Source organism: Nymphaea colorata, chromosome 1 (assembly GCF_008831285.2).
Source record: "Nymphaea colorata isolate Beijing-Zhang1983 chromosome 1, ASM883128v2, whole genome shotgun sequence".
Taxonomy (NCBI): domain Eukaryota; kingdom Viridiplantae; phylum Streptophyta; class Magnoliopsida; order Nymphaeales; family Nymphaeaceae; genus Nymphaea; species Nymphaea colorata.
The window spans coordinates 21,878,837-21,890,151 of NC_045138.2; the positions used below are offsets into that span (position 1 = coordinate 21,878,837).

General features: G+C 39.2%; 1 protein-coding gene across 1 annotated transcript; it reads left to right on the forward strand.

The window, feature by feature from the left end:
- The first annotated feature begins 2,536 nt into the window (after positions 1-2,536).
- On the forward strand, positions 2,537-7,398 carry LOC116264541 (cysteine-rich receptor-like protein kinase 44). Its single transcript, XM_031644836.2, has 7 exons — positions 2,537-3,379; positions 4,954-5,112; positions 5,193-5,320; positions 5,404-5,614; positions 5,926-6,163; positions 6,444-6,594; positions 6,734-7,398. Exons 1-7 carry the CDS (start codon positions 2,575-2,577, stop codon positions 7,058-7,060), a joined length of 2,019 nt encoding a protein of 672 aa, XP_031500696.1. The 5' UTR covers positions 2,537-2,574; the 3' UTR covers positions 7,061-7,398.
- The last annotated feature ends 3,917 nt before the right edge of the window (positions 7,399-11,315 follow it).

Genomic DNA, 11,315 nt, shown 5'->3' on the forward strand with positions numbered 1-11,315 from the left:
ATAACCTACCTCTATGACTTAGTATGAAACAACATTCAACAATCTTATCCTTGTTAATTTCTGGGTCAAAATCACCTAGAAATAAAATAAATGTCATACTACAACAATTAGTTTATGAGTTGCAGGTATTGTGGAATGGAGCAACAACATATGAAGTGCCAAAAGAACATTTCCGGATGTAAGCAGCATTATTGTGAACAATACTTGATTTCCTAGCAAGAATTGCCAAGTTGGAGCACAAAAGGGAAACTTGCATGTCCTAATTGCCACATAGACATATATTCGTGAAGATTAATTCACATAAAAAAATGTGTTGTATGTGTCATCATAGGTTTTGGCCTATGGATCATAAGCTAAGATGGAACCGATCTTCATTTGATGGTGAAGTTGACACTAGGATGGCTCTCATGGCAGCTGCTAGTTAGACTTTTTTTTTTTTTTTTTGTGATGTTACTATCATATAATAGGTTATGGTTTTTTTTTCTTGTAGACTATCCTATTCTATAATAAAAGTTCAATGTTTTTCGTTGCTCTCTCTCTCTCTCTCTATATATATATATATATATATATATTGAGAGAGAGAGAGAGAGAGAGAGAGAGAGAGAGAGAGAGACACACACACACACACACAACAATGTTGATTGCTTGTCCATTGTATTAGTGAGGCTTTGACACCAATACATTTCATTGACGCCATACAATTAGTAGAAACTGAAGTAGTGACATTGCACAGTCATCGTGGTGTTTGTCTAGCTCGGACGCAAAGAATGGTGTTCTTCATATGATCAGCAACATGATAGGGTTTGTTGAATTTTTTGAACACTAAACCAAAGTGTCGCAACAATCACTGACACAAAGCAAAATCGTCACTCATATCATGGACAAAATACCAAATCGTCGCCCCTACCACTAATGTGGTAAAAATCCTTAAAAGCTAAACAACGAGACCTTCACTGACACCGTTTGCGACACATTTTTCACATCGAAGCTACTGATCTTCAAAGCGAAAGCAGGCAACCGGGCACGGGTCAGCCCGATGTTCGAAACATCGGGCTCAAGCTCAGGCCCAGCTCGGCCCGATTTATAATAAAAAATATTTTTTAAATTATAAAATAAAATTTCTAAATATAAAATATATATTTTAATAATAAAATAGATTTTATTAATAATAAAAATTATTTCTTTTAATATTAACGAGCCGGGTTGGGCCCCAACGGGCCGACCTATGCCCGGGCCCTTGCTGGCGGCCCTGCCTGGCCTGGCGCCGCTCGCTGTTTCAAATGTTTGTTGGGATGAAAGAGTGAAAAAGAAAAATAAGCATGAGATAGAGGGAGGGAGGGAAACTTCGTGCCTCCACTTCCTATAGATAAGCAGAGGATGAATTTCCTTTCCCCTCTATGTCTTCTCATTTCCACAACTCCAAATTTTCCATCAGAAAGTGAAAATCTACGCGCCCATAGTAAGGCCCATTTATTGTGGCAACATTAGGAAAAAAAAAGTAGAACAACTAACTGAGTAAAATAATAAATTTCAACTATTTCTTTTTATAGTAACGAATGTTAAACCATGGTTTATTTGACGGTGGTGAAGACTGATGAGAAGCTTTTATTTGAAATATAATCTTTGGAACATTTAGGTGGTGTAGAATTTCCAAATTATTTGAGTACGTTTCTATGATATGGGCAACAAAGTGTGATTTTGTGAATATTTTACCTATCCTTTTTTTTAGGTAGAGTTTCTTTTTCGCTAAAGACACTTCATATGGGCAAAAGCAACCGTGATTTGTGTTGAACTATCTTATATCTGCTCATTTTCTAGATTTATGAGTAGAAGTTCAAGTATTTTGTATCTGCCATGTGCCTTTCCTCAGCAAGTCCACAAAATTATATATTATTCAGATGATCGATGATCGAGGAAATCTGAAACAGCTTCTCCGATCCCCTCCCCAACGCCATGGAAGCTGGTTATCTAACCATTACACAAATTTTCATGCTCTAAAATATAAAATGACCAAAATACTTGTAGGATATTGAAAAGGAGATATAGTTGATCCTACAACCTATTTAGAAAGCTAAAGTCATATACTTCCCTCCATCCCCATATAATATTAAACCTACTTTTAGTGCTTCAGGTAGCACCTCGCCATGTTTCAACTTGAATAAACCTATTAAGAAAGCTAAAGTCATATACTTCCCTCTATCCCACATAATGTTAAACCTACTTGTAGTGCTTCAGGCAACACCTCACAATGTTTCAACCTATTTGAAAAGCTAAAGTTATATACTTCCCTGGTAAAGAAAAATAATGACTCCACGAGTAGCCATACTTGCCTGTTAATGAAGTAAGCATGACATTTGGGGCTAGAAGTTAGAATGAGAAAGCAGCAGCAACACGTTAGTAAGATTTTGATTTTGAATTGTTCTTTGCCACTAATTACCATGACCCATTCGGCTTAATCTTCAAGGTTGAATATGATAGAACGGCAACCACCGCCCGAGTTGAATCTGCCAAGGTGCGGAATATGGGCGCGGGCACCGGTCACCACTTCTGCGTTACACTTCGTTTCCCTCGACGATGAGGTTGGATCCCCAAATCTTCGTTTTCTTCTTCCTCCAAGCTTTACTTCTTTCTGGCGAAGCATATATTGATCTCGGGTGCTCAAACAACACTTCCAACTACACTTCCAACAGCACCTATGAACTCAACCTGAAGACTCTGCTGCTTTCCCTACCAACGAAGGCCGCGTCTCAAGATGGCTTCTACATGGGCACCACCGGAGACAGCCCCGACCAGGTCTACGGCCTCACCCTCTGCCGCGGCGATCTATCTCCAGAAGTCTGCGCTAACTGCACCTCCGGTGGCTTCTCCAAAGTCTTCCAAGTGTGCCCCGGCGGCAGATCCGCGACCTTGTGGCTGGACAACTGCCTTGTCCGCTACTCCGACGCCAATTTCTCTGGAATTGTGAACGACGGCGTTAACGTGCAAGTGTACAATGTGGACAACGCTTCGGACGTCGCTCTTTACAACAGGCAATGGGGGCTTCTCATGTACAACCTCTCTGTTACGGCTACCACAGCCAATTCGAAGCACCTGTTTGCCGACGGCGACATAACGTACACTGATTTTTTGAAGATATACGGGATGGTGCAGTGCACGAGGGACCTGTCTGCGGATGATTGCTATGGTTGCTTGAGCACACTGATCGGCTTTGTCGGTGGTGGCGTGATGAAGGGGAAGATTGGTGGATTGGTTATCACAGCAAGCTGCTTCCTTTGGTTCCAAGATTCGCGTTTCTACTCTACCTCCTCCATGTCTGTGTCTCCTCCACCTCCACCTCAGCCTCCTGTAGTTTCTCCACCTCCTTCTCCTTCCAGTCATGGTGGGGTACCTCTTACTTGCTTTTTTTTTTAATTTTTTAATTGTATGAATATTTATATAGAAAAATGGTAGTTAATTATGAAAAATCATGGCGCCTCTACGATTGATTTCTTGGGACCCGTTGGTTTTCCAATAAGGTTTTGCTGAATTCAGCATCGGATGTTTCAAATTTATGTAAATTCAATTTTGAAAATGTGAAAACATGATACGTATTAGATTCGATCATACAGATTAATAAGCGTAATTAATAGTCTTATGCAATTCATCTGCTCTTAAATTTTGATTTATACATCCTATTTTCACTTTTTTCGAGTTCATCTCTGCAGTTAATTTGAAGGCTCCTTTCCGGCCCATATTGGTTTCCTTACCGATATGACATAGAGTGTACTGTCTTATTTTTCAATTTGATAAAATTTTAAAAATAAATTAACGTATTATTGATTTAGAAAAATGGAAAATTTTAAAACAAATAATCTGTATTAATATCGGCTGATGTGCTTGTTAGAGAGCCATATTGGTAACATTGATTTGAACGACAGATTGATGTATCATCGAGAGTACTGATGCTGGACTTTAAGGCCTCTAAAAATCTTTTTTGGACATGAAAGTCAAGATTTTCATTCCAGAAAATCTAAAAAGGTTAGAACACAATCAATGAACTGATCTTAGTAGTATTTAATAAAGTTTGGGTCGACCTTGACTTGGAGACTTTTTTTTTTAAAAAAAAAGACTTTGAGGCCCAACAATATATATATATATATATATATAAGCAAATGCCTGGGACAGTTGTTTTGTATGACTGTGTGCACAACTGACAACAAATGGTCACAAGTTACTCTGATTAACATAAAACTCAAATCTAAAATCCTCGTCCTCAACAGGGGAATTTCACCCGGCTCGCATGAAAGTTCCGGCTTTAAAATTACAGAGATCGAAACTCCCACGCCTGGACTTTTGGTTCTTGTAATTGGGAAATTGACTCGTTGGAGTTGCTGCCATGCAACTCACTCCCCCTTTCTTTCCCTTCTATAATGGCGGGCCCTAATTGCTTTGAGAAAACCAGACAGTTTGCGAAGTTGACTTGGTAGTTCTAAATTTCAAAATGATACCTTGAAACTTTTGATCCATTATAAACCTCATAAACTTGAATGGGAGCTCCTTGCACATCCCTTACATAATTCACAAGTCATGAGTTTTCCACTGTCAACATATGAATATGTTGTTTTCTAGGAAATCCCTTTTTCTTTTCACCATTGTTTTGCTTTCTATGCTTTTTCGGTGCCTGTTGAGAGAGCCTTCATCACCTTTTCCCTCCAGATCATTTTCGTGGCAACTACAATACATCACCGAATTCCCCTGGTTCGAACATATGCAGGAGCCGATTTTTGTTTTTGTTTATTCTGATTTTTATGCCACCATTTTGTTTTTCCTTGTCTCATGCGTCTGTCATTGCTTTTCTGTCGATTTTTGTAGCTCCCATGACAACATTTAATCGCATTGCTTTGGTTTTAATCAACTAGCCATTAATCGGGTTTCCTCTTTTTCTTATGTACCATCTTTCATTGTTCGATGAAGAAGGGACACCCTTCCCGCCTACTGCAAACACAAAGCATAAGAACGTCATTGTCGTCATCTCCGTCTTAGTTCCATCGGCAGTGCTCATTTGCATTGCTTCTGCATTTCTACTTGGGAGGAAGAGAGCCGACAAGAGAAGCGGGTTGAACAATCACAGTGGTGAGCAACTGGAAACTTCTGCTGGCCAAGAATTTAGGTCCTTGTCGACGATAATGACTGTGGGCTTTCTTTTTCTTCAGCAGATCAAGATGGTGAAGTTGAGAGCGTTGAGTCCTTCATGTTTGACTTGGACTGCATAAAAGCGGCGACCAACAACTTCTCCGATGAAAATAAGCTCGGAGAAGGCGGGTACGGTCCGGTCTACAAGGTAAATTCACTTCCAACATCGAAGGGTCCATTTGTACGGTAAAATTTATCCGACAAGCATAACATTCAGATGCGATGCTTCAGGGTATGCTGCCTGATGGCCGAACAGTCGCCGTGAAAAGACTGTCCAAACATTCAGGTCAGGGAGCCAGAGAGTTCAAGAATGAGGTCCGATTGGTGGTAAAAGTTCAACACAGGAACCTGGTTCGGCTTCTTGGCTGCTGCTTGGAGGATGGGGAGAAGATACTCATCTACGAGTTCGTGCCCAACAAAAGCCTGGACAAACTTTTATTCAGTGAGTTTATAATGTCTAGTGCTTTTGATTTTCCCCTCGTCAAATCCAACCCCCATTGCCTCACTTGCAAGAAGAGCTTGCAAGATTCTGACGCAGGAAATGCAAGTTAAATTTTTATAAATTGCTCAATCGGTATAACGTCCGTTCTGTTGTCTGCTATGATACTAATAACTAGATTACGCATAATTTCCAGTTTCCAATGCTTAAATTCCGATTTTTTTCTAAATAAATGCTGATTTTAAGAAGAAAGGAAACCATTTTCCAAATTCAAGAATGGAATAAACTTGAAAATTTTGTGTCATAATGAGCAGATTCTTCACGAAGGGTACTTCTTGATTGGGTGAAAAGAACCAACATCATTGTTGGTATAGCAAGAGGGCTCGTCTACCTTCACCATGACTCTCTACTCAAGATCATCCACAGGGACCTCAAAGCAGGCAACATCTTATTGGATATGGACATGAACCCTAAGATTTCGGACTTCGGCTTGGCAAAGCTTGTGGAGATGGATCAGACACACGGCAATGCAACCAGAATTGCAGGGACCTAGTAATTTTCTAACTTTTTGCCTTAATTCTATGACTTAGTGTTGTCGAGGTGATAAGCACTTGGCCTTAAGAAGAGCAATCCTGAAAAACTCTCATCTTTGCGGCTGCTCTAGGGAAGAACTAAGTACAACAATTTGAAATTTTGAAATGTGCAGTTTCTTTCTCATTAAAATATTTTTAAGCATGTCTCTAAGCAAGATGGTTGGGGCTTTCAAATTTGACACAATCCTCTACAACTATGAACACGAAAATGACAGCAGCTAACCTTCGATGATTGGCAGTGGTTATATGGCTCCAGAGTACGTAAGTGAAGGTCGTTTCTCAGTTAAATCAGACGTCTTCAGCTTCGGGGTTTTGATGCTAGAAATTGTGACTGCTCGAAAGAACACTTCCGCTGCTCCTTCAGAGGATGCTCGAAATCTGCTTACTTATGTTAGTCATTCATTTTCCAAACCTTCTTACTTTACGACATTATTTATTTCAAGTTACACATCGACTAAAGTAACATGCAGTCGCTCGATGTCCTGGAATAAGGAACAGTTTCGAATTTAAACATTGTGATATGATGCAGGCATGGACACTGTGGAGGAAAAGAAGAGCGATGGAGTTGATTGATGAGGCAATGGGCCAGTCCTGCGAAACAAGTGAGGCACTAAGATGTATTCACATCGGCTTGCTGTGTGTTCAACAGGATCCAGCGAATAGGCCAACAATGTCTTCAGTTCTGCTCATGCTTAGTAGCCCGTCTGTGACTCTGCCTGCCCCTTCTGCTCCTGCTTTCTTCTTGGCAAGTAATGTTCTCTCGGAGGAAATCCAGTCGAACGATAAAATATTAAATGGGGAAGAGCAACCATATACTGCAAATGACATTTCTATTACTTCAGTAGATGCTAGGTAGATTTATAGCTGCTCTTTTTTAGTTGATCGTTTTCTTGTACTTTTTTGCAACTACATCTGATTTATCGACTCCTATGTATGTTTTACTGAATAAATGTGAGAACGTCCACCAAATAAAACTACAGGCAAGTGTTCTTTTATTTGAACTGCATGGTTAATCTCCTTAATATTATGGTTAGTCAAATAGGATTTGGCGAGATATTTTTCTTGCAACTGATCATTGCTTTTATTGGAATGGCAGTATATCTTAAAGACAGTTAGCGTGATGTTTCAAGTGGCTAGCCATGTTCTCCCGATCTGCTTTTGTGTTACCTCTGTTATACAGTACTCTGCCTAAACTTTCCCCCTCAAACTAGTTCTTGATAGATCCCAAAGACCAAGTTTGTTCTGAAGTTCTAAAAATGGCTCGCAAGATATTAGATCTATATGAACATTAGAAACAAAATCACCAGGTCCGAATTTTCCCATCGTTTTTTCCTTTTTTTTTTTTTTTACAAAACACAAAACGGGAACCTTGATCAATGTTGTGCTTTTTTATGGTCCATGGGTTCAGGAAGATGCACATTACAGCAGTTGGATTAAGTATGAGCTCGACATTTATGCACAAACACCAAGATCTAAGATCATAAAAATAGGAAAGACAAAATCCAAACGCTTCCGAAAGCTTATTACCATAAATTATTTCTTCCCTGAATTTATACTTAAAGCTCCTGAAAAATGGCTTATACTACCTTTAATGCAAAGAAATACCAAATAAGGCAGGATTAAAAGCCAATGAAGTAACTCATCAAGCTGTTAATTCACCATCGTTGTCCATGATAAAATCCAATGCAAAATACTCAACAAAAAATTGTGTATTATGCTTCATAGCTTGGCCATATTGAACTTTAGGCTTCTCATGGCATGGAGGTTTTAAGCCAATCACTACCGCCATTGTTCTTTGGGGCAAAGAACGGGCGATGGGGCTAATGGGCGGTGGTGGCGACAGGGCGTTACCCTTTTTACTCGCGCAGCAAGTGTTGTGAGACTTGCTTTCTTGCAGGAGACCCACCACACCACACACAGACACACACAGAGAGCGAGAGAGAGACGTACCAAGGATTGAAGGCCTCAGATATTCAGCCGGCGATGGCACCAGTTCTGCCGGTGAGGCGATGGTTCTCACGAGCAGAGCGACTGATCGTGAACAGTTGATGAACTGTTGGTGGTGGCGATGAATGGTAAAATTGGATAGATCTAGAACCATCAATGTAATATAATATTTTTTACAGGAGCTAGAGTAGGAATTTTTTTTTACCAGGAGATAGAGTAGGAAAGCTAGCGAAGGAGGCATGAAGATCATTGCAGAAAATTGTCCAAAAAGTACCGATGATTTTAGCAACATTCAAATGATCAGCTCTTTGAGAGATTGAATCTCTTGAACCAGGGGATCAAATATGCAACGTGATAAGGAAAACACAGTCTCATGATGAACATTAAGGTAAGAGAGTGAGGTGGCATTCATGGATGCATATTCGTTTCGAACCTAATTAACCACGTAACTAATGTTATCGTGGAATGCTTGGGAGTTTTTGCTAAGACGTCTTCTGCTTTTGTTTTGTAACATTTAAATTTACACTTTTGTTAAGAGAGGCAGAATCTCATGACATTCTCAAGGAATTTTGATCTGATCAAGTTTCATAGTTAATTTGATGTCAACTAGAGCTGTAACATAAACATAAAGCAAAAACAAAAAGAAAACAACAGCATTTTGGGGACGTTAAATGTTCTACCAAAACAAAACAAATTTTGCATCGAAGAAAAGAAAACGATAACAAAAGCAGATCCAATTAAATACATCGTGTAATCTTGGACTATGAATCATATATTGCTCCATATCATTCTCCTAGGGTAAGTGAGTGCGACTGTTTGATTTGCTGCTTATTCAGCACATGTGTAAGACAAGAAAGGACGCAATCTGGCGATACATAATTAATTAAATCCATGTCGGCCAGATAAGGACGAGTTTGATCAGCATGCTTGTGATCTGGGGCGAAGCCAGAAATTTTTCATGAGGCAAGCCAAATTAAAGTTTGACTAAGGCCGAAATATCATTTTTCAAATTTTTTATATAAAACAAATAAAATTTTTTAATATAAAATATATATATATATATTTTAAATTGAGGTGGTGCCAAGGCCCATGCTGGCCCTACCTTAGCACTGCCCCTGCTTGTGATTGAAAACAATTTTGAGACAGTATTATTGACTCATGGCATTGTGCCTTCCATTTCTTTTAATAAGAAAACTAGGGTTAGAGACATTTTGAGCTCAAAACTCTTGGCCTTGTTGAACTTAAAGATCTCGGCATCCTAACCGGTGGATTTGGCCTAAAAGAGATTGGATTTGGAAAACTTAGTTTGGAAATGTCCAACCAAATTGATCAAGAGAGTAATCACAAGTAATTAGCATTGAATAACAGATCTTCAAAAGGTTTGAATGAACTTGTAGTTTTTTCATCTCTAGGGGATGTTTGTTGATAAGAAGAATTTGTTACTATTTTATGAATCCACCTCAAGGATTGGGGCAAGTTTATGGAACATTATGTTATAGTGTTTCACAAACCTGCATCAATCTTTGAGACAAGTCCTTATTACCTTCTCCGAACAGCCCCTTCTGAGTCGCCATTTAGTATTAAGTATAACATGAGAGTGTTTCTTGAATCTATCTCAAAATTATAGTAGATTCATGAGATATTTGCAATGCCACATATAACTCGTGAAGGGCAGTAAAAATACCCAGTCTACAAGACCCAACTGAACAACATCAGTTTTAGATAGTGTGCTATGAACGAGAGGTTCTTTATAGTCACTTCCTCAACCTTGTGTCTTCTAATGTAGTCACTAGAAGAAGAGGCCGAAGTAGAAGAAGATTAATGGAAGTGAACACTTCTTTTGACTAGTGCCTGCCCAATTTAAATTATTGACTCCGCCACTACTTTCTGTTGATGATCATCACTTGGTGAGAGGTAGAGTGGCCAGAAGTGGAGCCAAAATTTTTTAATGAAGGGGGCCGAATGTTTATAAATTTTGATTATGACCGAAATATCATTTTTCAAAATTTTTATACAAAACAAGTGAAATTTTCTAAAATTTACATATAAATTTAAAAAAAAAATAAGGTGGGGCCGGAGCCCATGCGAGCCTACCTTGGCTTGGTCCCTAAGAGTGGCAGTGGGTTGGACTTTAATAAACGAGATCATAATATGTTGGAGGAGATTATGCTGAAGGAAACAACGTCCAGGCCAACAAAATCAGCTCCAAGGTTTTAGCTAGAAAAAATTATGATAATGATGATTCTAGAATGGCAACTACCTCAGAAAAGGAAAAACTGCAGGATTTTGTAAATCAATCTAATCCCAAGAAATATGGAATTGATGAACGAATAAGTTGAATATAAACGAAATCTCTCCTCTTGTGAAAAATAACAAGAGAGAGATCTTTCCCATCATGGATGTAGACTGATAAGTCGAACCACGTTAAAACATTGTTAAGATCCTTCTCCTCTCTCTAGCGTAAGGTTTACTATGGTATCAGAGCTCTAGGTTGATCAACTTGAGCTACATCCATTGAAGTTGATCAAAGTGCTGCAAAACAGAGAAGCACTTGTGAAGAACAAGATATTGCAAGAAAGATAGTGGGCCAAATCCGTTGTGCGTTTTCAACCCTAGTGATCGGTTGAATCTGAAAGTTGGGGGCTCCATTCCTCACAAAGATTTCTTCAGGATCGGAGTTGGATGTGCACCATGTCGTCACAGTCGACAAACGATAACTCTTATAATATGGCTGCGGCACCACCAAATTCTGGATCAGACGTCATGAATCCGCCATTTTCAGGTCTGGCCTCTTCCATCATCCCTACTTCAACAAGTCTTCAACATTTCCTATCTATAAAACTGTCCTCCGACAACTATTTACTTTGGGAATCTCAGTTTATTCCTATGCTAAAAAGTTATTATATGATGAGATATATTGATGGGTCGTTCAAGTGTCCAAATCAATTTTTGCCTAGTGAAGATAGCAAATGGACTGTTTTAAATCATGTTTTTCTAGAATGGCATCGAGATGATCAACTTCTACTAAGTTGGATTATTTCATCTCTTAGTGAAGTTGTGCATAGTCAAGTCGTAGGCCTTGATTCTAGTCAAGTCGTAGGCCTTGATTCACCATACAAAGCCTGGACCACCATAAAGCGTATATACGCGGCTCAGTCAAGAGC

Coding starts and splice junctions, on each gene's coding strand:
- LOC116264541 (XM_031644836.2), top strand. CDS start 2,575: ATGAGGTTGGATCCCCAAATCTTCGTTTTCTTCTTCCTCCAAGCTTTA. Junction 5,113..5,192: donor CGGGTTGAACAATCACAGTG/GTGAGCAACTGG, acceptor CTTTTTCTTCAG/CAGATCAAGATGGTGAAGTT. Junction 6,595..6,733: donor CTCGAAATCTGCTTACTTAT/GTTAGTCATTCA, acceptor GATATGATGCAG/GCATGGACACTGTGGAGGAA.